The following is a 26,336-nucleotide window of genomic DNA, read 5'->3' as shown; positions in this document are numbered from 1 at the left end:
GGGGCGGGGTCAAAGCGAGAAGGGCCAAAGGTGAGAAGTGGGGGCGGGGCCAAAGCGAGAGGCCAAAGGTGAGAAGTGGGGGCGGGGCCAAAGCGAGAGGCCAAAGGTGAGAAGTGGGGGCGGGGCCAAAGCGAGAGGCCAAAGGTGAGAAGTGGGGGCGGGGCCAAAGCGAGAGGCCAATGGTGAGAAGTGGGGGCGGGGCCAAAGCGAGAGGCCAAAGGTGAGAAGTGGGGGTGGGGTCAAAGTGAGAAGGGCCAAAGGTGAGAAGTGGGGGCGGGGCCAAAGCGAGAAGGGCCAATGGTGAGAAGTGGGGCGGGGCCAAAGCGAGAGGCCAAAGGTGAGAAGTGGGGGTGGGGTCAAAGCGAGAAGGGCCAAAGGTGAGAAGTGGGGGCGGGGTCAAAGTGAGAGGCCAAAGGTGAGAAGTGGGGGTGGGGTCAAAGTGAGAAGGGCCAATAGTGAGAAGTGGGGTGGGGTCAAAGTGAGAAGGGCCAATAGTGAGAAGTGGGGTGGGGTCAAAGTGAGAGGGGCCAATAGTGAGAAGTGGGGTGGGGTCAAAGTGAGAAGGGCCAAAGGTGAGAAGTGGGGTGGGGTCAAAGCGAGAAGGGCCAAAGGTGAGAAGTGGGGCGGGGTCAAAGTGAGACAGGCCAAAGGTGAGAAGTGGGGGCGGGGCCAAAGGTGAGAAGTGGGGGTGGGGTCAAAGCGAGAGGCCAAAGGTGAGAAGTGGGGGCGGGGCCAAAGCGAGAAGGGCCAATGGTGAGAAGTGGGGCGGGGTAAAAGTGAGAAGGGCCAATGGTGAGAAGTGGGGGCGGGGCCAAAGCGAGAAGGGCCAATGGTGAGAAGTGGGGCGGGGTAAAAGTGAGAAGGGCCAATGGTGAGAAGTGGGGGCGGGGCCAAAGCGAGAAGGGCCAATGGTGAGAAGTGGGGCGGGGTAAAAGTGAGAGGGGCCAATAGTGACAGTTGCGCCAAATTTGAGGAGAGCCTGGAGTGAAAGCAGACCAGTCCGTGGGAGTGTAGAGAGCACAGGAGTGGCAACTGAGAGCGGGGAAAGTCAGTTAGACAGACCTCTCAGATAGGCTGTAACCCCTGAAGCATCCAATCACTGGGGAGCAGGGGAGGGACCTGTGTGTTAAGGTAGGGTATAAATACCACTGGTCCTTGTTGTTTGGTGCGAAGGACATTTCATCCAGGTTGTGCCCATTCTTGCAAGATTGTTAATGAAATTCTTTTCTCCTCCACAATCGGGTGAGCTTTTGTTTTCTTACAGGTGCAGCTTTCTAACACCAACAAAAGACCTGTTCAAACCTTAGTGCATGTTCCTGTGGGTGTGAACTCATTTATAAATAGACCCTTTTGGGGACTTTATTATTAGTTAAGTTGTGGTCAAATCAAGTAAGGGTTGGTCTCAATGGGCATGACTGAGGGGAAGCCTTAGAAGAGAGCAAACACAGCTGCGGTGAGTCAGAAGCCCGAGAGGAGAGCTCACCGTGCAGCCGAGGAAAGAGTGGCCTTGCTGTCTTAACAGGCCATGGATGGTATTTGTCAGAGCAGCCCTGGCAAACTAAGAGTGAATGATATCCAACAAAGCTGTTCAGAAAAAGGTGCAAACAATACTCCTTTCTATAAATTATTTGGGGCCACTTGAGCCTAGGCCTTAACTTTGAGTACTCTTCAGTTAAGAAACTGCTGGTGACAAGGTGGCTGAGCCATGTCCAAAAAGCAATGCCAAAATGATTGACTGCTGGGATTTGTATGGGAGGTAGTGAAGCCAAGGTAAGACAACAGTCAGGGCTAAGATTTCCCTGTGCATATCCCATCCCCATGAGGCACAGGTAAATTTGTTTGTTCATTCCCTTTCACTGATGAGCAAACTGAAGCTCACCTTGAAACACGACGACTTTTTGCAGCCAAAGTTCTCACTGTTCCTCACTGCACTTGAAGTCTCTGAGAGCCCCTCTGTACTTGACTCAACTATGAAACAAAAGAGGTTGAGTTAGATCATCTCTAAAGTTCTATTACTCTTCAAGATTCTGGTCCTATTTTTAAAAAGTGTGAGTACAGGGAAGCGGACTTGGCCCAATGGATAGGGCATCTGCCTACCACATGGGAGGTCCAGGGTTCAAACCCCAGGCCTCCTTGACCCGTGTGGAGCTGGCCCATGCGCAGTGCTGATGCACGCAAGGAGTGCCGTGCCCCACGTAGGGGAGCCCCATACACAAGGAGTGCGCCCCGTAAGGAGAGCTGCGCAGCTCAAAAGAAAGTGCAGTCTGCCCTAGAATGGCTGCACACACTGAGAGCTGACACAAGAAGATGACACAACAAAAAGAAACACAGATTCCTGGTGCTGCTGCTAAGGTCACAGAAGAACACACAGCGAATGGACATCAAGAGCAGACAACTGGGGGGGGAGGGGAGAGAAATAAAAAATCTTAAAAAAAAAGCATGAGTACAGATAGATATCTGCTTCTAGGCTTTAAGATGCACCTCGCGGTGGGGAGGTCGCCTTATGTAGGAATTTATGGCTTCTCTGGTTCATGACCTCACAAATTGCCATTAAATAATATCGCGGCATTTCATAACATCATATGCTTCCCCAGGGAAACTGAATATCAAGTTTCAGTTTCATTCTTCTGCCAGAGGTCTCTTCACTTGGTGAAACTGCACATCAGAAGAAAGCTTTGGGTAAGTATTTATTTATTTATTTTTTTAGGATTTATTATTTATTCCCCTCCCCCCTTGTCTGCTCTCGTATCCATTCACTGGGTATTTATTAAGTCACATACATGAGCTACTTTAACATATGTGTACTAAGAATGCACTAAAGATGTATTTAATAGGAAGAAAAAATATGAAATAATATTTAAATAAACTTCCGTATTAACGATACAGAAAATACTTAGCTCTCCCTAACAATGTTCCTAATTTTTGGAAAGAACAACGGAATTGCGTATGCTGCATCCTCGTTTCTGAAAGTCGCGGCTGTGGGCGGCCACTGCGTCCATGGCTTGCTGGGCAGCTTCAGGTACTTCTTCAGCCGGGCTGTATTCTTTGTCTCTTTAAACTTTTAATTTTGAAATAATCTCCAACGCACAGGGTAGTGCAGCTGTGCCGTAATCTTACTCGTCCTGTCCAAGAGGTTTGTTGAAAACGGCCGGTAGTGCCAGTGCCCCTGACGTCGGTTCTGCCCAGAGCTGCTCTGCAGTTGCTCACGAGGGAAGAGCGCGGGAGGCCGCGGCGGGGCGCCTCACGGGGCCCCGGAGCCCACGTGGCCGGCCCGGCCAGCGCCGCCTTTCCCGGCCGCGGGCGCGCGCAGGGGCGCACGGGCACGCGCACGCACGCGGCCGCTCGCAACGTCGCCGCGTCCACGCCGGAGGTTCGGAGCAAGGCCGCGGGGCCTGGGGCTGGACGCGGGGCCGCTGCGCGGGACGCTTTTGTGGAGCCTCGAGGTGCGCGCGAGCAAGGGGCGGGGTGGGGGGGCCGGGTAGGGTCTGGGGGTGCGTGGGCCCGGCGCGGGCAGAGCGGGGTGGGGAGGCCGGGTGGGTGGGGGTGCGCGCGGGCCTAGGGGCGGACAGAGCGGAGTCGGGGGGCCGGGTAGGTGGGGGTGCGCTTGGGCCCGGGGCGGGCAGGGCGGGGTGGGGGGGCGGCCCGGGGACGTGGAGGTGTGCGCGTGCCCGGAGCCGGGCAGGCCGGCGTGGGGGGGCCGGGTAGGGTCTGGGGGTGCGCGCGGGCCCGGGGCGGGCAGAGCGGGGTGGGGAGCAGGGTAGGGGACTGGGGCGCGCGCGGGCCCGGGGTGGGGAGCAGGGTAGGGGTCTGGGGGTGCGCGCGGGCCCGGGGTGGGGAGCAGGGTAGGGGACTGGGGCGCGCGCGGGCCCGGGGTGGGGAGCAGGGTAGGGGACTGGGGGTGCGCGCGGGCCCGGGGTGGGGAGCAGGGTAGGGGTCTGGGGGTGCGCGCGGGCCCGGGGTGGGGAGCAGGGTAGGGGTCTGGGGGTGCGCGCGGGCCCGGGGTGGGGAGCAGGGTAGGGGACTGGGGCGCGCGCGGGCCCGGGGTGGGGAGCAGGGTAGGGGACTGGGGTGCGCGCGGGCCCGGGGCGTGCGGTCGCGGGACGGGTCCGGCTCGGGGCGCGGGCCCGGGGCGGGGGTGCGGGCGCGGGTTGGGGAAGGGGCCCTCGGGACGCCTCGCAGGCCCCGCGGCGGGTGCGCCGCGCCCGGGCTGGTTCCGCGTCGGCGTCGGGGGAGTCACGCCCGGTCTCCCGCAGGCCCCTCCGCCGTCGGCATGTCGTACATGCTCCCGCATCTGCACAACGGCTGGCAGGTGGACCAGGCCATCCTTTCCGAGGAAGACCGCGTCGTGGTCATCCGCTTCGGACACGACTGGGACCCCACCTGCATGAAGATGGACGAGGTGCTGTACAGCATCGCCGAGAAGGTGAGCGCGCCGGGCTGCCGTCGGCCTGGCGGTCCTTCAGGCTCCCCGCGGGCGGTCGCCCCGGAATCGGCTTGACCCGCGTCCCGTGCTGCGGGTTCCCGAGCGCCGGCCGCTCCCGAGCTGGGGAGCCGCGTGAGCGGGCCCTGCCTCGCCTTGCGAGGGGAGCTGTGCTCCCGACGGCGCACAGAATGCTTCGTGCCCTTTTCTGGAAGACCTTTCCCTAATTTCCTCAGACTTTAGAGAGGTTCATGGTCTCTTCCCAAATAAGTGAATAATGCCTATTGAGATATTTTTTAAAACTTACATTGCAATGGAAAAAGAAAACAAATTTGCCAACTCTGGTAAGAACATTGCAGCTTTAAACAGCTTAAAGAGAATGCTGTTTTTTGGGGGCACCTTGTTTGTTTTAGTTATAAAACAGGATCCTATGTTAGTAACAGTAAATGCTGTTCTTTTCCTTTGGGTGGTGATTTTTTTTCTTCACCCTACCATGTTCTTTGTCAAGTCACTTGATTAATATGTTTGAATGATTCAAATTCAAGTGACATTAGGAGAAAAGTAAGGAATTTTTTAAGACTCGTTTCCCTGTATTTAATATTAGTGCACTGAGCAGTCAGTGGCACTTGTTTGCTGATAATAAAGGTGCAGTTGGAGAGTGGATGTGGCTCAGTGGTTGAGTGCCCACCTTCCACATAGGAGGTCCAGGGTTGGGTTCCTGAAAACACAGAAACCAACAAACAAAACTAATTAAAAACCAACTCAGAGAAGCCAGTGTGGCTCAGTGGTTGAGTGCCGGCTTCCCACATATGTGGTCCCAGGTTCAATTCCGGACCCCTGGTACCTAAAAAAAAAAAAAAGGTGCAATTTTAGGGCACTAGTGCATAACAAGGGCTTTAGTTCTTTTTTTGTAATTTTCTGATTGGGATTTTTAGGATGACTTTGATTTGAGTTTTTTTAAGTTGTAGCAATATGGTGAAAGACAGAAAAATGAAAGTTTTCATAATTATTAAAAATATTAGGATTTCATAAATAATTGAAATGGTCATTCTTTAATGGAGAGTAAAAGTAATAGAATGATTGACGTTCTTTTTTCATGCAGATAGGTATGTTAATAGGTTGGGTTAAAACGACCCCTTTGAGTGGTAATAGCTGTAAGTATACCTTATATCTAGAAAAGGAAAAACTATCCAATCTGCAGTTTAATTTTACCGTCCTATCTAGTGGGACGGGAAGCAGGAGGTATAAGGGTGGTTGCTTTGAGAATTTTTAGAAACTGTTCTTAGGTGTTTGTAGTCATCCTTGAAGTGCTTATTAAAATGCATCTTAGGGATTCTGATTCTCTAGGTCTGGGGTGGGGTCCAAGAAACTGCTTTTTAAAGAAGCTCCCCAGGGAATTCTCCTGTGCCTTGACCCAGGGCCATACTTTAGCTTCTCTGAAGGTTGAAACTAGGGTAGGAGTGCTTTGAGATACCGAGGAGCTAAGTCGGCGCCTGGGGAATTCAGAACAGCTGGCCGCCTCTCAGAAGCCAGGGTAGAGGAGAGGTGCGGGCTCCCCTGGGCAAAGTGAATGCCACTGGGATCGAGCAGGCCGGCTGGACTGAGCAGGCGCTGGACCGAGCGGGCGGCTGGACTGAGCAGGCGCTGGACCGAGCGGGCGGCTGGACTGAGCTGGACGGTGGCTGGACTGAGCGGGGCGGCTGAACTGAGTGGGGCCTCTGGACTGAGCGGGGCCTCTGGACTGAGCAGGGCGGCTGGACTGAGCGGGGCCTCTGGACTGAGTGGGGCCTCTGGACTGAGTGGGGCCTCTGGACTGAGCGGGACCTCTGGACTGAACAGGGCGGCTGGACTGAGCAGGGCCTCTGGACTGAGCAGGGCGGCAGCTGGACTGAGCGGGGCCTCTGGACTGAGCAGGGCCTCTGGACTGAGCAGGGCGGCGGCTGGACTGAGCAGGGCGGCTGGACTGAGCGGGGTGGCTGGACAGAGCGGGGCGGCTGGACTGAGCAGCAGGGCTGGTCTGAGTGGGGCTGGATTGAGTGGGCAGCTGGACTGAGCAGTGGGGCTGGTCTGAGGGGCTGGATTGAGCGGGCAGCTGGACTGAGCAGCGGGGCTGGTCTGAGTGGGGCTGGATTGAGCGGGCAGCTGGACTGAGCAGCGGGGCTGGTCTGAGTGGAGCTGGACTGAGCAGGCAGCTGGACTGAGCAGTGGGGCTGGCCTGCGTGGGCTGGACTGAGCAGGCGCTGGGAGCTGTCTCTTGAGAAGCAAGCCCCTGCTGTGTGTCTGAAGTCCTCTGGGGCATGTGCTCCAGGCTCTGCTGCTGTCCTGCCTGCAGGGCGTGGCATAAAAGCCAGACCCTGCTGCCATCGTGTCACGGGGTGGCAGAGACCACAGGGTCCCCTGGTCTTCACACCCAAGCCAGCTCGTGGCTGGGAAGCGTTTTCTGTGTATTGATGTGTGTTTTTGGGACTTGTGTTTTTGGGACTTGCGGTCAGTCTGTAGTCTCAGCCCCTCTACTGTTGCCTCAAGTACCCACCCGTGTGAATGGCATTGAATTTCTTGATAAGGACAATTTAATTGGACTCACTTTGGAGTAATTTCCTTTGGTCTTTTAAATTAAAAATTTCCTTTTATCCAAAAATTTGGATTTCTTTTTAAATAAACTTTCACTGATAGTTATTTAAAATGCAAACTTGAAATGCATCTGAAGACTAATATTTTATTTTCTTCTTGTATTAGGGACACATATCAAGTCATATTTCTATAAGTCCTTTTTGGGAAGCTCACACATGAATTTTTGAAATTTAAGGTTTTAGTATAAAGAACAATGTAACTCTCTAAAATCTCCCTCTGCAGAAATGGCAGATAATGGGGAAGCTTCCTCATCTTTAACGAGCCCTGTTTGGATGTCACAGCTGTTTTAAAGTGAGTAAAAGCTCCAGATGTGGAGCTGGCCTTGATTGTGCTATATCCCTCCTAGACAGCATATGTTGACTTGCTGTTTGCACACTACTCAGCCCCAGCCTGTGCTGGACTCGCTTTGAGCTACAAACGTAATGAAGGAGGTTAGTCTGAAGACACAGAGGTGTAAGGCTTTACAGATGTCTGGAATTTGCTGTTAAGAAGTATGGGACAATTTTATTTGGTGGAGTGATAAAAAATAAAGTTTCCTGTTGAGCAGCTGATTTATACAGATTTCAAGAGGCTCTTTCACATACATTTGAGCTTTCTTTCCATCTTGAAGGAAAAGTTTGTCACAAGCAGTCCTTTTGGGGTTCACAGTCCCATAATGGAGATGAACAAATGGGACATTTAATTTTTGTCTGTTAGAAAACCTGACCAACTAGAGTTTAAAATATGTGAAGCCACGTTTGGAGGAAGAGTCTCATGAGGAACCTGCGGAACGGGTGCGTTCTGTGTCTCTGCGTGGGAACAGTCGTGTAGTGAGCGCGGTCTGAGGGCCGCGCTGCGCGCTGGCTGAGGGCACAGACCCGCGCTCCCCCCGGGCCCCTGAGCGTCTCCCTGCACTTGGCTGCGTCCCGCCCGGCTCCCCTGTGAGGAGGAGGTCCCTGCCTCACCCGGGCGGCTGTGAGGGCTGAGGCAGCTCCTGTCACGGAGCAGCGATCGTTGCTAACCGTTACCCACTGTTGTTAGGGTCACAGTATCATAATGTCGCAGATTTTGAATTGCAAGAGTTATTATGAATAGGGCTGGTTAGGGCAAATACTAGTATTAGAAAATAAAGTTATCACTCGGTTTTTTAAGGACTTTGAAATGAATTACCTGAAAATAAAAACTGGCCTTCAGAAATACAGCACCACCTGACAGCCCAGAACATTTTTAAAAAGAGTTTAAGGTGGATTTTTAACTAATTGAGGAAATCCATGCAAAATGGTGGCACCATGTGCTATCTTCTGGATTAAGTGTTTTATATGTGTTACTTAATTTTTTTAAAAACTCTGGTAACATAACACAACGTAAAATTTCTCATTTTAACCATTTTTAAGTGCACAATTCATTGTTATGACTTCTACATAGTTGTGCTGCCATGACCACCTTTCATTACTAACACTTTTTCATCATCCAAAACAGAAACTCTGTACGCATTAAGCAGGGACTCCCCACTCCCCCTCCCCCCATCCTGTGGTGACATCTAAACTATGTGTTATTTAATTTTAACTTGGAGATAGATTTGATAGCATACAAAAGGACTGTTGAACAACTTAATCACTGACTTGGCTAAAGAAAAAGAAGGCACACATAAAATGTGTAGGGGACAGGGTGAGAAAGGATAATTAGTATTTTAGACTGTGAAAATAAATACTAAAAAACATCTTGATAGGTTGAAATTATAGAATGCAAATAATGAAGTGAAATTTATATATACGGTACTTGGTTTAAAAAAATCTGTACTATTCAACAACCAATTATTATTACTACAAATATGGGCAAAATGTTATTTTAGATATAATAGGCTTATGCAAATGGGCAAATTTAAAACCCCATTTGAAAATATAAAACTTTAGTACATAAATGGATAAAGAACTTAGGGGGAAAAAAGGAAATTCTGATAATTAAGTAAACTTCAGAGAAATACACAATACAACAGTGCACTGTCATTGTTTAGCTACCTCATAAAATATTTAATGGTTGGGTATGGTGAAAGTCAGTACAACATTCACGCAGGAGTGAGGTGGCTGCGATTCCTTTGGAAATCACTTTGGCTTGTGTTCAGGGCCTTAGGAAGAGGCCTGTCTTACGACTAGTACTTCTACTGAGAGTTGCCTCTTTAGTGGAAAGAAGAGCATCTACATGTGCAATGTCTGGCTCCAGGAGGGTTCTCAGCCACCATGTGCAGATGCAGTGAGGTTAGCTCATTTATCGAGGGCCACGGCCACTCACGCAAGGCGTGGCTCTTACGTCCCACTTGATCCTAATAACAGCTCCCGGAGGCAGGTGCTGCGAGTTTGTTCAGGCTGGGAAATGTAGAATGCAGGTTTAAAAGGGAAAAAGACCCCGGGTTAGAATAGCACCTGGCCATTAAAAATGGTTTTCTAAGTACTTTATTTTAATAAAATGGGGAGCCCATGCATCAGGGTGACAATGCAGGATGTGTGTAATTTCCTCAGCAAGCGCCCTTGTGAGCCTGGGAGAGGAAAACCTTCACTTTTCACTTTAAAACACTATTACTGGGTGGAGGTGGGGGCGGGGTGCTCCCAGGCCGCGGTTGGCGCGAGGTGGGCTGACAGGGTCGAGTCAGTGCATTCGCACGAGTTGGAATTGAAGCTTCTTAAGTGGCAGATGCTGGGACTTAGAGACAGGAGGTGCAGGTGCCCAGCCGCCTTCCCAGCGCGGCTCAGCGTTCCCTAGAACGGCTTCCTGGCGCTCAGAGGCCAGCCGTGTGGGAGCGTCGAGATGTCTGCTTCCAGGACTGCAAGCACAGCCACGCCAGGGTTCACCGGGTTGGAATCGATGTCTTTACTGGGAAGAATGTGAGGATACCTGTCCCTCAGCTCGTAATGTGGATGTCCCCAGCATCAAAAGGAATGGCTTCCAGCTGCTGGCTGTCCAGGAGGGGTATCTGCCGCTCCCCAGGATGGGGTAGGGTGCAGGAGGACCTGCGTCTGCCTGAGACCTCGGCAAGGAGACTGGACAGAAGTGTGACCGCAGAGAAGAGATCTGATCACGGTGCTGGCTGCCGTAACGGAGGAGGCAGCTGCTCGGTCCAGGCCACGTGGCAGCAGTGACCCTGGCGCCTGCAGAGGCCCCTCCCCAGCCTGCCCGGCTCTGGCCGGCCCTGGGCTGCTTCCTCCTGCACTAGTTAGTTGACGTTTATGTTGGTGTCTCTCCCCCATCCCCTCAGTCTGTCGGGGATGCCCAGTCCTTCACCCTGCCCCCTGGCCAGGAGCAGCCGTGAGGAAGCTGCCCTCCTCTCCCCTCCCCTGCAGCCCTGGCTGGGAAGAGGGTGGGTGCTGCTGATGGTTTAGATGTTTTTGTTTTTGTTTCTTTTTTTAATTCAATCCCGAGTCAGCTACGGATTCTGGCAAATGGCCCTTGTGCCCTCCCCTAGTACCCTCAATTGGCCTGTCTCCCTAGCTCTGTATCCCAGGCACCATCCCCACGTCTGGGGACGAGCCCCTTCCCCTGCCTGTATCTCTCCGCCAACCCCTTTAGATGCGGGGGAAGAGGACGCTTGGGGAGGGGACCTGCCCCCAGGCCGCTGGGAGGGCCCTGCCTCTGCGGGCTTCACCCTTCCTGCGTGCTCTCTCCCCAACACATTTGTTAAAATCAAACCTGAATAAAACTACAAGTTTAATAGGAAAAAAACAGAAAAAGTCCCTACTATTCACTTTGGTATATTGGCGTAATTTTTTGAAAGTTATAACATTTGTCTAAAATATGGGGCCATTTTGTGTGATTTATGTATCTTTTAAAAAAAGATAATTTTTAAAAAGAATATAATAAAAAAGTAAAATGAATAAAGAAAAAAAATACTGGCCCAGATACAAAACAATGTTGTTTTTTTTTCATTCCATTTATATTTTCAAAATGAACATCTTTGGAATGAGAAACAATAGTAGTCACCTAACGATCACAGTTTTGTATGAAAAATACATAAGAGGAAAGTGGAAGTGGCTCAAGCAGTCGGGCGTCCGCATACTACCTGGGAGTTCCCAGGTTCAGTTCCTGGTGCCTCCTAAAGAAGGCGAGCAAGACAGCGCGTTGACGTGTTGGGCTGGCGTGGTGAGCTGTGCAACGAAGAGACACGTGAGGAAACAACAAGAGACACAACAAGCAGGAAGTGGACGTGGCTCAAGTGATTGGGTGCCTCCCTCCCTTGGTAGGTCCCAGGTTCGGTTCCCAGGGCCTCCTGAAAAGAAGACGAACAGAGAGCAGACAGCGAGCATAAGTAACGAGTTGGGGGTGGAGATATAAGTGAAATAAAATAAATACATTAGAGTTTCTCCTAGCTGCATATTTATTAGAAGACTGAAATGTCCAGAAGTAGTTCTATATTCTGTAATCCAGACGACTTGGAAAGCTAGGACAAAATTGTGCAGCCGTTTCATGAGAAGCTTTGACAAAGGGGGTTTTCCCGGGCGAAGGACCTGCCAGGGTTAGTGGGGGCGGGTCCGGGAAGGAGCAGTGGTGCGGCATCAGCCCTTTCTCTCTGTACTGCCCCAAACGCACGTCCAACACCAGGTGGAAACCCCCCAGTGACTGGAAATCTTCCAGCAGCAGCGCGAGAAGTTGGACTGGGCAAACCTTAAAGCCAGGTCTCTCTGAACTCAAGGTTATGTGGCTGAGTCTGTACTATGCAAAAAGGCTTTTTAAAAAAAATCAAGTTTATGGAAACATTCATAACCCATACAGTCCATCTAAAGCGTACAGCCAATGGCAAAGAAGCCTTTTTTATTTATTTTTGGTTTTTATCCCCCCTTTCCCCCCGAGAGGCTCCCTCTTTTCTCTGCTCATTATCTTGCTCGTCTCCTTTAGGAACCACCGGAAACCGAGCCTGGGACCTCCCGTGTGGGGGGCAAGTGCCCAGCCCTCCGTCCACTTCCAGTCCCTGCTGGTTGCGGCGTCTGCTTATCACGGCGGTTGTGGCGTCTCCGCGTTGCAGCATCTGCTTGTCTTTAGGAGGCACCGGGAACTGAACCCAGAACCTCCCTTGTGGGAGGCACACGCCCAATTGCCTTAGCCACATCCGCTCCCAAAGAAGCTTTTTTAATGGCAGCAAGACGTTTCTTGAGTTTTGAGGTAAATTTTTTGCTAAAGTTCATTCCTTCAGCATTTACCGAGTATCTTTTGTGTCAGTGAAGAAGACGACGATGACGCCTGCCTTTGGGAGGCTCTCAAGTCATCTCTTGTGCCGTGGTGTAGTTTGTGTAGAAAGAAAGGAAAAGTGCGACGTCACTTAGCCGCGGTTTGTTTTGCCTCTGGAGGAGCTACAGGTCCCCCCACTCATCAGTTGAGAGAAGAGGGCCTAAGCCTCTTCACGAGTCTCATGGGACGGAGGCTCGGCTCGGCGGCTGAGCGCCTGCTTCACACGTACAGGTGCAGGTTCAATCCCAGGCCCTCCTAGGAAAGGCCCACAGTCAGAGCCAGCGCCGGTGAGGTGGAACTTACAGGACCCCTTTCGTTGGCTAGTCCAGTGCCTCGTTTACACGCTAGAGGCTGCGCGTTGGCCCGACGGCAGGCGGCTCTTCCGGGGCTTCTGCTCGGGCCCGGGCGCCGCTGCCCGCCTCGGCCTTCGCACTGGGCAGAGCCGCGCCCGCAGCTCTCCCTCTGCGTGGCCACGCTTCCGAAGCCCTTGCGCCTGCTCCTGTCTCCAGCCCTGGGTCCCCCTCGTGCCTGTGGCTTCTCTGCCATCGATTGTGGCTACTGCTGCCCTCCAGGCCGGCTGCCGGTCTGCCGACCCCACCTCGCAGCCCCCTCCTCTGCTCTGCGCCGTGATAAGCAGACGCAGCTCCCTCCTCTGCTCTGCGCGCTGCTGCCTCTGTCCTGGGCCCTGCATCGGCCCCTGTGCCTGCCTGTGTCCTCTCCCGAGGGCCCGTCTTCCCGGCTCGCATGACCCCTCTCCATGGGTGGCGGGCCATAGTCGTAGCCTCCTCGCCTGTCCTGAGCTCCCAGCCCTGCTGCTCGCAACCTACGGGGACTTCCCACGGGATGTGCGGAACAGAACTCTTCAACCCTCCTTACGAAAAACAGTAATGCCCAAGCTCCCTGTGTGTGAAAGGCCTCTGTGCCCCCCTTGCGGCGTCGCCTGCCGCGTCCTCTCCCGTCTGCGCCTCTGCCCCAGGCCTGCGAACCCTCTCCAGGTGCTGGCGCTGGCGCTGGGGCTTGCCACGCCGCTCTCGCGTCCCCTGGTCGGTAAACTCTCCGTCCTCCCGCCCTGCCTGCTGTGGTGGGCTGAGGCCTCCAAGGCTCGGAGCGGATTTGGGCTCCGTGCCTGCCCTCGTGGCTCGGGGTCCTCCACACTCCTGAGCCTCGATTCCGTCGTACGCACCACACGCATAGCAGCGCTGCTCAGGGGTGTTGGAATAATTAGAACTGATGAGCGAAAAGTCCTTTGCCGAGTGTAGGGTCTCAGACGTTTTTCCAGTTGTCTACTGACTGTTAAATGCCCGTAAATTTTAAGTGGTTATGCCACTTAACATCTTTTGGATATGAGAAAAAAAGGATGATAAAATTTGTTGTGATCTTTTTCCTAATGTACACGATATATAATCCTTGTCCTTAATTTATTTTTTTCTTTTTTTTAAACTTATTAAAGTATGTCACTCATACATAAACATACATAGTAAGTGTATAGTAATAGTTGTGAACTTCCAAAACATACCTAACATTCTAAGTGATTTAACCATTACATGATGATTCCATGATTTAGTATTTCATGTTAGAATCAGTGTGTGTCTCTCTCTGAGCAAGGCATTGAAGCTTTGAGAATAAGTGCAGGTGCGACCTCTAGCCATTTTATAGTCTTATCTTCTGTGGCAGGAAGCTTTGTTCTTAAATAAAACCGGGATTGTTAGTTTACTGTGGAAATAAAACTGAGGTTCTAGTGATCTGACGGACACATTCTCGCTGTGGGAATTCAGGAAATGGGAGTTTCAGAAATGTGTTCAACAAGAGTGGACTCAGGTGGACAGGAGCCATGGGACGTAAGTGTGTAAAGGCATTGCACCAAGGCTTTAAAAGGGCCATGTGTCTAATAGTCAGACAGGCTCACGGCCGGTGCCAAGCTCACGTTCGGGCCTTACCACACGTTCAAGGGTGCACCCCAGACCGGCCATGAGCCTGCTGAACTATTAAAATGTTTCTATCAGTTGTGTAGAGATTCAATTTTAGAAATGTCTCCTCAGGAAATCAGGAAGCGTGTACACAAATTTAAGGGTAAGAATGCTCACAGCTGAATAATATTAAAATCAGAAAGAAAATAACAGAAGAATGATAAACATAATGGCATAGCCATTTGATGGACTATTATGCTGCTATGAAAAATATGTGTTTGGAGAATATGTAATTTAAGAGAATGTTCATAATTAAAAGTAGTGTACAAAAGATTATAATATCACATTTTGTTCAAACAGCATGAGGAGATTTATATATATGCACCAAGAAAAAAAATACTGGGAGGAATATAGCAAACTATTAACAGCAGTTACCCCTGGGTATTGGAATTGAAGGTGATTTTACTTTATTTTTAAATTTTTTTTTTTTTTTTCCTAAATCTTATCTGATGAACTTAAAGAAAAATGGTTATATGCAATATCATCTGGGGGGGACTCTGTATTAGTTTTTATAAGTATTCATACCTAAATAATTGAGGAAAAGGTATGCCTGATTTCTAAAGACATGTTTTGGAGCAGTCACTTAATGCATGTAGTTTATTTATAAAAGCACAAATTTGTAAAAATTCATGTGAATCATTACTACTAGACCAGAATGAATGATAAATCAATAGCCACTTTTTGGCAGGACTTTCATAATTTGCTGCTTGAGTAAAGCTCAGCTCATTCTTAAAGGATCCTGAGAAACCAGCGTGAGATGTGACGCCCGCTGGCCAGGGCCCTGGCAGGGCTGCATTAGCTTCCTGTGTATTTGCTTCACTGGGAAAAATGGTTGGAGAAATAGTTTGAAAATTGTCCACTTACACACAAAATTCTTGGTTTTTGTTTTTTAAAAAGTGCTTTTGCAGAATGAAAGCCAAATTGACTTGCTATTTTAAGTGTTGTTTTAAATCTCCTTTACTTTTAGGTTAAAAATTTTGCAGTCATTTATCTTGTGGATATTACAGAAGTACCTGACTTCAACAAAATGTATGAGTTATACGATCCATGCACTGTCATGTTTTTCTTCAGGTATGTTATATTAAAGTTGTTATTTAAATTGAACATTGTTGGTATGGAAGTTTAACGCAATCAAGATATCTTTAGATCTTTTTTATTTAGAAGGAAGTCATATATGCAATTATATATAGTTGATATCACCAGGCAATCAATGTGAAACTTTTAAATAATTTTGAAAGTAAGAATTCTAGTAATAACAGTAACAAATCTCCCTTTTGTAGTAACTTTACCCAAAAACCTAGGTTAAGTGTTATTAAATGGAAGACATTCTCAGTAACATTTAAGATATCTTTAAGTGCAATCTTTTAGTGAAAAAGATATTTTAATATGACTCACTTATAAAATATACTAGTCATTTTATATAAAGACCCTTTTGTGGTAATGAAGAGGAAACTTTGCTTATAAATTAAAGATTATTTTTTCATCTAAAAAATTCTATTGTGAATCTTTAATTTGGAAAGATATCACCAATTAACAATGTTTTCGTGTATCAAAATTTCTTATTTTAATCATTGTGACAAAAGGTGGTAAGCGTTGGTAAGGAATACCGAGTGCTCATTACCAGCTGCTGGTTGGTAAGGAGGCTGTGGATTAGTGTTCTCAGCGCAACGAGCGCGCACAAACCCAGAAGCTTCCGACAACAGCCACTTACCCCCTCACAGCCTGTGGCCAGGAGGCGGGGGGCTCAGTAGGCCGTCTGCTCGGGGTCCATGGTGGCGGGCTGGCCGGGCTCTTGTCTGGAGACTTGGGCCGAGGCCGCTCTGACCGCACCCAGCTCCCTGTGGCTGGAGGCCTGTGGCACTTGTTGCTCCTGGCAGCTGCCGCGTTCCTTCTTGCGTGGCCCCTCCGACTGCAGAGCAGCAGCAGCCTGGTGAGTCTTGTCGTGCTCCGACTCACTTCTGCCACTGACTGAGGAGGCCTCTCCTTTAGAGGGCTCCCGGATTATTCAGGTTTACCAGGAACTCCAGGACACGCTCCCTGTTTTGTGTCAGTTGATTGGTTACCTTAAATACATTTGTAAAGCCCTCATTACCGTGTAATCAATGTAATTACCTCACATTCACCATCCAGGATCAGGGCAGGAAATGTTAGGGGAGCATTTTAGGATTCTGCCCACCATTGTCTGCTTTCTGATTCCCAAGGATCCATGTCTCTCCTGTTGGCAAGAAACATTCACAAATCCTGCCCACCAGGGTTCCCCAGGATCTCATTTTATTACAACATCTGTTAAAAGTCTAAAATCTCGTCAGCTATCATCTAAATCAGGTGGATGCAGCCCCTCAGGGCGGGCCCGCTAAGTGCACCTCCTGGGCACAGCTCCCTGAGGACCCTGACTCTGAAGGGGTGGGTTGTGGGCCTCAGCGCCCAGCGTAACACGGGCAGGCACAGGACAAGGGCAGTGCAGGCCAAGGAGGCACTGGCCCCGAGCAGTTTTGAAACCCAGCTGGTGCTCTCCAGGGGGTTTCCAGGCTTGGGCTTTGTCTCCCATGGCTGTCCACTCCGCCCGCCAGGAGGGCTCCTGCCCAAGCTGGCCTCCGTTCTCATGAAGGCAGGTACAGCTGGACGGCGTGCCAGCCTCTCGCCACTGGAATGGGGGAGACCTGAAAGCCTCCTCCCACTCGATCCTCTCTGTCCCTTTCCGTGCGAGCTGGCAGTGTCTCAAGAACTTTGTGGGTCTCTTGCGGATGTCTCAAGGATTCACTCCACTGGACAAGCCATGTGCGTGGATCTTTTTGAGATAACTCTTCCTCTGTTTTTTGTTTGTTTTTTGCTTCTGTAGAGTTAGGTGAAGGTCAGTGCCACGTAGCTTCCTAGAGGCCCCTCGTTTGACTGTCATCTGTGCGCCTCGCCCTTAACGGCTGACCGCATAGGTGGTGCAGCCACGTGCTCAGCCTTTCTCTGTGCCATGCTTTCAGCAGCTCATCCTGAATTTTCACGTCTTTTGTCTTTTGATGAGGCTGAGAATTTATTCCATATTAGTGGGACAGTTTTTCGTCAATGTGTCTCTTTCCTCTTGTCTACATAAGCAGCAGGAAGACCCCAGCCAGCCCCTTCCCTGCTGTGCGTGGAAATCTCCTCTCCACACCCAAGTTCAGCACTTAGGAGTCTGCTTTCCATCTGTGCTAGTTGGCCCAGGGGTGCCGATGCAGCACACCGGAAATCTTCTCTTTATAAGGGCATTTATTTGGGGTAGAAGCTGACAGTCACTCACGAGGCCCTAAAGAGCCCAGGCCAAGGAGGGGCAGAGGTGCTGCCTCACCACAGTCTGCTGCCACATGTGAGATCACGGGCGACGTCTGCGAGGGGTCAGCCTCCTCCTGAGGCTCTCTGGGCCAGCTTCTTCCGACCTCAGCTCTTTCTGGGCACCTGTGAAGCGCTCTCTATTCTGTGTGTCTTCTCTGTCCTCCTTGCCTGAGTGTCCATTTATACAGCCCACCAAGGGGGCGGGGACTCACCCCCGCACTCCCTGATGCCGTGGTCGAGTCAAAGCCCTAAGGTTAGCACAATCAGGTAAACATAAAGCCAGAGGGAATCACACCCAGAGGAACAGACCAGTTTACAAACATAACCACTATCTCTTCTTGGAGTTCATAGATAATATCAAACTGCCATAGCACCTAAGTGCGGGACACCCTTTTGCTAATAGGTCTGACAGCACAACCTTCAGTTTCCAGGAACACGTTCCTCGTTTCCTCCTGAGCCCTCCCCAGCAGCATTCTTCATTCGAGAGCTCCACTAATGGTCCGTACACAGCAGTTCAGGCTTTTCTCTGAGGTGGTTGAGGATTTCTGTACAATACCACTCTCTTCCTTGCCAGCTTTCACTGGCAGCATTCTTAAAGTCCAGATTTCTCCTAACTAGCTGTTCAAAGCAACCTAGGCCTTTTCTATCTTGGTCCTCAGAATGCTCCAGAAGCCTCCAGAGGAGGGTCTTAAGGGGCCGTCTTAGCACTGCCTGTCACAGTGTAGCTGAGGCCAGCCCCAGGGCTGGGGACGCTGTGGCAGGGACGGCATTTGAGCCGCTGGGGGGACGGCAGTGGGGGGTACCTGGTGTGCTCTCATTTGCAGGACTGGCACTTCACTAGGAAGGGAAGATGACACCTTCTTTTACTGGTTTCTGTGACCCAGAATTCCAAGACAAGGTGTACTTGTACTTCAGGTAAAGTATTTGTATGTCAAGCCTCTGCCTGGTTTTATGGTCATAATGCTGGGACATAAAGTGAAATAAGATATGCTTCCTGCCATCTGAGAATTTTGATGAAAGAAACCGTGGAGTAAATTCGATGGAAACGGGGAAATGCTAGGGTGCAGGGATTTACAGAGGTGCACTGAAAAGGTGCGTTTCAGCCAGAGGGGGCTTGAGGATGCTTGGAGGACGCCCTGAATGCAGCGCAGAGCCAGGCGGGCGTGGTCCACGCGGAACCGAGGATGGCGGGCCCGGGCGTTGCGGGCTCCGAAGGGCCACGGTGGCTGTGCGGGAGGGCGGGGTGGCCTGGCCTGGGATTCCTGTGTCCCTGTGAGGACTTGGAGTGCACAGGAGGCGCACGAGGTGCAGGAGGCGCACGGGCTCGCCCTTTAGACGCTCCCTTTGCAGCGGGAAGACTCTGGGAGCCTCAGAGGGAGCACTTGTGATCTTGTAGAAGCCAGAATCAAGTAGTCAGATCCATCTTCCACAAGCCAGAAAAAATTTGTGCAAGTCCAACAAATGGTTAATAAGTTTAATTAGTAAAGTGCTTTAGTAAACACTTTAGTAAAGTACTTTAGTAAACACTTTAGTAAAGTGTTTCAATATTACGTTTTAACATTAAAAATGTTTTAATTTTACAATTATAGCACTGGTAACAAGTTTTGTACAAAGTGCACACAGGAGTGCAATGGAAAATGGTAGATTGCTTTTCTCAGGTAAATAGTACAATCCTTCAGAAAACAATTTTGCTTTCCAGATGTGCCCTTTGACCCTTTGGTTACCCGTTAGGATATTTGCCCAAAGGAAATATCCCAAATACAGAAAAAGCAAAATGTACAATGCAGTATACTTACATTGATATTTTAGGTAGAGTTCAGGTTTTTCTCAGACTCTGCTATATCATGGTACATCCTTTTGATTGTGTGTTTCTTAAGTGATGTTTAATAACGGTTGTAACAACATGAGAAATACAGGGAATATAACCACTGGCAATTATTTTTAAAAATGCTTTTTAAAAAAGGCCTTTTTTGAGACTTGATCCCATTTTTTCCTCTTTGAAGGAACAAGCACATCATGATCGACTTGGGCACTGGCAACAATAACAAGATTAACTGGGCGATGGAAGACAAGCAGGAGATGATCGACATCATCGAGACCGTGTACCGAGGCGCCCGGAAGGGGCGCGGGCTGGTCGTGTCGCCAAAGGATTACTCGACGAAGTACAGATACTGACGTGCTCTCTGTTGTTTGCTGAGAGCTGTGAGTATCCTTTATATATACGTGCGTTGTGGAAATAATTTTAAATTAATGTTCAGAAAAGTAGCGACGCTCAAAGGGCTGGACTATCTTTTCTGGATGAGGATTGCATAGCCTTACATTTTCAGTCTGCCTGTGAGTTTTATTTTTATATGAGCAAATACCTGTAAATACCTAACCGAAACAAATAAATCCATGGTGATATGAACAGAGTTGTTTTTTAAGAAACCTGATATATGGATTGCTGGTTTTAGTAGTCAGAATTAGAGCGAAAAAATTCACATTATGAGTTAATTGAGGTGTTCATAAAGTCTGTAGAAACTGTGACAGTTTGATGGATATTGCTGTAAAACTTCCTTGTTGCGATTTTAAGTTTCTCTTGCTAAATCTCTTACCCTGGAAGCGTTAGTGGGATCTTCGACTTGTGAAGCTGCCAGCCGGGCACGCGCCCCGACTGCACCCATTCTGGGTCCAGGCGTGTCGCTCAGCTTGGCCCTCACCTCCCCTGTGCCCGGTGCCCTCGTCCACCTCGTGGCCAGCGTGCTAATACGTGGGGGGCACGCAGGGCAGAGACTGGAGGCCTGGGGGCGTGCAGTGTTTGCTGCTGCTCTTAGCCTCGTTAATCGTTACTGCGAAGCATGGATGGCACCCCCCTGTGGTCTAACCCACCCAAACACCCAGCCCACCCCTCCCCCAGCCCTACCCCCCGCCCCGCGTGCCGGTGGGCCACGGGTGCCGCGCTCCCCCGCACTCGGGTTTCTTTGCTCCACCAGCCTGTGGTGGAGCGTAGTGCTGTGGGTGGCCCTGGGCTCTGCTGATCTCTGTCCTCCGGTTTCCTCTTGACCCAAATCAGTGGCTTCCAGAAGCTGAAAGGTTGTCGTGACCTGCCTTGTGTGACCGAGACCCCTTGTAAAGAACTCGCCTGGCTCGTGGAGAGTCAAACAACACCGCTGAGGACCGCGGCCGTGGCAGTGACACAGCCCAGGGGAAACGGGAAGCTGGGCGTGGGTTCCAGAGAGCGCTTGACGGCGCTTGGAGCCGCTGAGGAGCAGCGGAGCCCGGGACGGGAGGCTCCGCCGCCTCCGCTCAGACGCGCCACCTGGGGAGCAGCTCCCAAGAGGAGCAGGCGGCATCCTTTCCCAGCAGGAAGGTTTCAGGGTGGGGCGAGAGGAGGAGGCACCGGCCCGCCTGGAGCTGAGGAGTGTGGTTCTCAGGCACGGCTTCCTCTGACGGTTTTGGCCCTGCCCTGATTTTTAGGCCAAAGCAGCTCCCCCAGCATTCCTCCAGTGGGATGAAGCTGCATGTCCACAGGGACTGCAGGACAGGTAAAGTGCATTCGGATGGGTTTCTTAAAGGCCTGCTAATAGCAGAGTGCTCCCAAGAAGTTAGTCCCCAGCACAGGCTCTAGTGGGCAGCCCCTAAAGAATTTCAGGTCGGAACAAAGCCAGCGGCCATCACCCAAGGAGCCCTCCATGGTGTGTCAGCTTGAGAAAGCACCGATAAATCACACAGCTTACCTCAGTAATTAAGGAAAATTTGTTTGAATCTCTAGAGGGAAAGAAAACACTCCAGTTTCTCCATTAGAATAAAATTTGCTAATTTTAATTTTATACTTTCCTAAATAACTTTAGTTTTAAGATAATAGTTAGCAGAGTCTATTTTAGGCCCTAACATTTTTTTTCACTATTACTCTTTCAATTCCAAAATTATGTAGAATCCAAGTCATATAGCAAAGAATTCTGAAAACTGAATGGACAGTGAGCCACATGATATTTAATGGTATGTACACTACCATCTTCATATTGGTTTCTTTCGTGCTTCAAAAGCAGATAAATTGTGAATAGTCTTTGTTCAGTAATGAAGATAAATGGTCATCTAATTTCTCTTCAGTTAAAGTTCTTGTAAATTCTGTTTTTCCTCATTTAAGTAGACAACACATTTTCTTTTATAAATTCAGGTTCCATTATTGAATCAGTTGCTGAGATTTTCCCAGTAGCACTTGAGAAACCTCGGGAGACTTGATGCAGCATGCAGCTGAATCACACTGTTTCTAGTCCCTGTTAGAGATGACTCAGAGGCCTGGCATTTCCAGTATATGTTCTTGTACAGCATCGGTTGTAGTGGTAGTAAGATGTTCTGTGTTTTCTTTTTTGGTCAGATGACTTCTTTCATTGACTCTTCCTTTTTGTGAGGTTCATCATGGTTATTATATTCTTGCAAAAATTTGCATGAATTTTACTCTTATCAGTAACCTGAAGAACCTCAATTAATGATAGGGTTAGGGAGATTGTCTCAAAGGAGAGCCCAGAGACTCATTCACATTTTTCTCATTGACAAACCACCTTTCCTCCAAAGAATCATCATTTAAACCGTAATACCGCGCTCTCCAAAATCCATGGTTCTCTGGAGATTTGGACAGTTCTGTCACGGCATTGTCTGGAGAAGTGCCCGTCACAGGCTCTTTGACGGCTTCCCCGCTCTTGCTGCGAGACTCCGAGTCAGGCTTCCCAGCTGAGGCACGAGGAGGGTCTCGGCACCGTCCCCAGCTGGGCGCCTGCTCTGCGGGGCGCAACCCCACGTGCCACCCAGGTCCTGCTTCTCCCCAGCCGGCTGCAGGGACCCCAGCTCAGGAGAGCCGGTGACGACCCCATCTGCAGCCCAGGTGACTAGACCCCAGCGTGGCGGCCCGCGTGGCCCCTGGGCTGCCTCCCCTTCCTGCTTCAGGGCTTTTGATTGGACCACGTCAGTGAGTATGATGGTTGAGTCCCTGCCCCTTGCTGGGCCTGATACAGACACACAGGAGAGGGAGCTCTGCCATATTCGACCACGTGGGAGAAAGGGCTCCAGGTTCACCCACAGCTGAGCTGCAGGGAGAGAGGCCCCTGAGAGCCTCAGAGAGCCAAGGCCAGGGGCAATGAGCCAGGTTTGCCTCAGCTGCAGAGGCAGAGACCACCTGCCACCTTCACCTGCCACCTTGCTTCACCACGTGGCAGCCGACTTTGGTGAGAAAACACCTCTTATGGTGTCTTGAGTTGGACTTTTCACGGCCTTGGAACTGTAAGCTTTACCCTAAATAAATACCCTTTATAAAGCCAGCCCTTTCTGGTACTTTGCTTAGCAGCCCTTTGGCAGACTGAAGCACCTGATGTGCGTGGCCGCCGTGGCGATGCTTTCGAAGATGACTCGGACCTTTTGGCAGTTGGGATGACAGGATTACTGTTGTGATGTTCGTAGTTAACTTTGGTGGTTGGGTGCTAAGCGTGGCCAGTGGACGGAGGCGCCCGGCCCCAGCGCAGTGCGCCCAGCGTCTGCTGGGGAAGCCTTGCCGAGCAAATGGTGAGAAGATCTTGAGGTCAAGGGTCAAGCTGTGGGTCCTGCTCCGTGGTGTCAAGGAATAGACCTCCTCCGTGGCCCACGTTTTCCAGGACGTCCCCGTGCTCTCGGCTGCCTGTATTACGCGTTTGAAGAAGGAGGTGACGCTTCATGATCGTCTGAGAGAACAAATAGGCAAATTTGGAATCAGACTTACATTCAAAATCGAAAAACACCTGTAGCTTGAATTTTAAGGGAAAATGTGAAAAGACAACCAGCCAGTCCCAACGTGTACATCAGGCGAAGTGTTTGAAAATCAAAACAAGTTTCGGGATAGTTGGTCTGTAGTTTCTGGGCTGCAAAGAGAATAGCAAGGGCTTCAGGAAACAGCAAGTGAGCAGCGCCTTCCTGCCTCTGGCGGACGTTGCCAGGGAAAGTTGAGCAACTCCGGCACTGAGGGCTGTAACTCTTGAGGTTCAGGAGCGCTCGTCTCAGGCTCGGACGTCGGGACAAGTGAGCTCAGCGACCTGGCCCCAGGCTCTTTGTTCTTTCGGCAGTGAGCCGGCGTATGTGTTTGATTTCACTGTCCTCGAGGCTAGAGCCATCCTTAATGTGGCCTAGTACGTGTCCCTGCTTAGGTGCTCAGAGCAGGGGGTTTAACCAAGGGTCCGTGAGCTTGAACGAAATTAGAAAAAACAATTCTGGTGGGGACGTGCTGGTGCGGGTGTGATGAGTTTATTGAACAGTACACAGTATAACGTGGGCTTAGTGAGGGGTCCGTGGTCTTCACTGACTGGCCAAGGGATCCGTGGGACAAAAAGGCGAAGAGCCCTGGTTCGGGCGTCGTGGTGCTGGCCAGGGCCCACAGCACAGCCAGGCACATCCCTGGTGTGTCCTGTCAGCTCGGTTGGTTTGCAGCCAGCAGGCCAAGGAAGCCCACACACACCCCCATTCTTCTCTCCATAAAAGAAACTATTTCCCATTTTGCAAACCTAAAACTCAAGAGATGGAATATTAGAAACCCCTTCTTGGTGATCTTTTCACCAACCATCTGAGCCTGACTCATATTACCACCTGGATGGCAGAAAGTGTGGAAAATGGAGGCCTGGTGCTTTACAAGAGACTTCATGTGAGGTTTTTGTGTGCTTTACTCAGGAAAGTGTGAATTTAAAAAATAAGCCCTTTTCAGAATTTGCGAATTCATTCTGTTTTGTTACAAACCATTTTCTGGGTGTGCTCCAAAGTTCTGCTAGAGCTACAGGAAGGCGTGCGCATGCCAAGGTCGTGTGCAAGCAGGTAGCCCGGGCGCCGCGCTGAGGCCCGAGGGCCCGATGTGTCCCCAGTGGGGCTTCGCGTGCGCCCCGGGGACCTAGTCAGGATGCTGGCGTCAGCTCGGGTCACGCCGCCGGGGCCTGATCTGGCTCCCAGGCAGAGGTTTGCGCTGTGGTCGGTCAGAACCTGCACGAGGAGCTGCATTAGCCCTGGGCCTGGAGTGCGTCTTACAAACAGACACGCCATCCGAAAGCCAGGTCTCTACAGGAGGCAGCGTGTCTGGAAGATCCTGGCTTACTGCCCGACGTCGTTTCAGTCTGCTGGGCTGCCGAAAGCAACACGCCGGAAACGGGAGGACTTCTGCAGTGGGGTCACCAGCTCACACGCTCCCAGTTCTGAGACTGAGGAAAACGTGCCAGTCAAGGCATCATCTGGCAGCTTGTCCTCCTGGACAGCCGGCGCAGGTGGTCCCGGGCTTTGTCACGTGGGGAGGCGCCTGGTGCGGCACTTGTCTCTGCCTTCTCTTCCGGGTTTTGTTACTTCAGCTTCTGGCTTCTGTGGCTTTCTCCCCCTCTGTCTGGATTTCATCCCCTTATAAAGGACTCTGGGAAAGAGGATTAAGATCCGCCGGGCCACGTCCTGCTGAGGTGACCTCATCCAAAGGCCCCACTCAGTTGGTTCCTGCCCACGTGCTTTACGCACGATTCTCCGGGGTCCATACAGCTTCCAGCTATCACAGACATCATTCATTTTTTCTACATGGTTATGTCTGAGATTTAACTTGTGTGGAGACCAACAGTTTTGATAGACACTGGTCCTAAGAGCTACAGTTTCTCCTGGCAGTGGGGATCATTGTTCTGGTGTGGGGGGAGACTCAGGCCTGACGGCACCATTGCTGGGTTAAAAAGGTTATGGTTTTAGAAAGTTGTTCTCTGCAGAATTTCTCCAACTTGAGGTCACTGATGAAAAAACATTTTTCTCTAAGGGTGTTCCTTAGCTGGAAGCAATTTTAATATATTGTTGGTTTTGATGTACATTTTTGTTTCTGTGGAGGTTATTTCTGTTTTTTATTTGTTTTTGGTGAACTGCTTGTACAATTAAAATTCCTGCTTCTGCTTTGTTAACATTTTAATACATTAAAAATTACAAACAAATAAAACACATCCCAAAATAGGAGTACTTAGAAAATGCTGAAACCAATTTTAGTATATACATACAAATGAATGTATGTTTTCAAATGGCTTTTAAGATTCAAATGTAAATCTGCAATTTAATCTATCCTTAATTTCCCCATTTGTAAAAAATCTGTGTGAACTCAAGTACTCAACTTGAACTCAACTCACAGACACTTGTCCAGAGAAGATAAACATAGGGCCAATAGCACATAAAAAGATGCTCAAAATCATTTGTCACCAGGGAAATGCAAATTAAACCATTAAAACAATGGTCTGTGCATCAAAGTACATTATTTAAAAAAGTGCACTTCTCCTAGGTATATATTCCAAAGAATTGAAAGCAGGGACTCAAACAGATGCTTGTACATCAGTTTTTGTAGCAGCATTATTCACAATAACGAAAATGTGGAAACAACCCAAATGTCAACAATCAACTGATGAATGGATAAACAAAATGTGGTATAACTGCAATGGAATATGTTTTTTTTATAAAGAGAAATGAAGTACTTATTCATGCTACCTTATAGAGGGACCTTGAAAACATTATATGGTGGGAAGCAGATGTGGCTCAAGAGATTGAGCTCCCACCTACCACATGAGAGGTCCCAAGTTCGGTTCCCCGTACTTCCTGGAGAAAATGAGCAAGACAGTGAGCTGAGGCAACAGGCAGGCATGGTGAACTGATGAAACAAGATGATGCAACAAGGAGACACAGAGGAAAGACAGTGAGGGACAAAGCAGGGAGCTGAGGTAGCCCAAGTGATTGAACACCTCTTTCCCACATGAGAGGTCCCGGTGCCTCCAGGAAAGAGAATGAGCAGACAGAGAGCAGAAGGCAAATGAGGCGGGGGGAGGGAGGGTTGA

General features: G+C 50.1%; 1 protein-coding gene across 2 annotated transcripts; it reads left to right on the top strand.

Moving 5' to 3' along the window:
* The first annotated feature begins 3,310 nt into the window (after positions 1–3,310).
* TXNL4A (thioredoxin like 4A) lies at positions 3,311–25,743 on the top strand. 2 transcript variants are annotated; one of them, XM_071208600.1, is made up of 5 exons: positions 3,312–3,443; positions 4,254–4,423; positions 15,179–15,282; positions 19,518–19,720; positions 20,567–25,743. In XM_071208600.1, the coding sequence occupies exons 2-4, from the start codon at positions 4,271–4,273 to the stop codon at positions 19,687–19,689; spliced, it is 429 nt and encodes a 142-aa protein (XP_071064701.1). In that variant the 5' UTR covers positions 3,312–3,443; positions 4,254–4,270; the 3' UTR covers positions 19,690–19,720; positions 20,567–25,743. The 2 variants fall into 2 exon arrangements, with proteins under 2 accessions (XP_058133919.1, XP_071064701.1); XM_058277936.1 differs by lacking the exon at positions 20,567–25,743 and having other exon boundaries at positions 3,311–3,443; positions 19,518–19,921.
* The last annotated feature ends 593 nt before the right edge of the window (positions 25,744–26,336 follow it).

Source organism: Dasypus novemcinctus, chromosome 16 (assembly GCF_030445035.2).
Source record: "Dasypus novemcinctus isolate mDasNov1 chromosome 16, mDasNov1.1.hap2, whole genome shotgun sequence".
NCBI lineage: Eukaryota > Metazoa > Chordata > Mammalia > Cingulata > Dasypodidae > Dasypus > Dasypus novemcinctus.
The sequence above is the reverse complement of the archived record's forward strand: the minus strand, read 5'-3'. Positions and strand labels throughout refer to the sequence as shown.

What these genes read in the sequence shown, in the direction of transcription:
- TXNL4A (XM_071208600.1), top strand. Translation starts at nt 4,271, where the DNA reads ATGTCGTACATGCTCCCGCATCTGCACAACGGCTGGCAGGTGGACCAG. An exon ending in TGTACAGCATCGCCGAGAAG is followed by an intron (nt 4,424 to 15,178) that starts GTGAGCGCGCCG and finishes CTTTACTTTTAG; the next exon opens with GTTAAAAATTTTGCAGTCAT. An exon ending in ACTGTCATGTTTTTCTTCAG is followed by an intron (nt 15,283 to 19,517) that starts GTATGTTATATT and finishes TCCTCTTTGAAG; the next exon opens with GAACAAGCACATCATGATCG.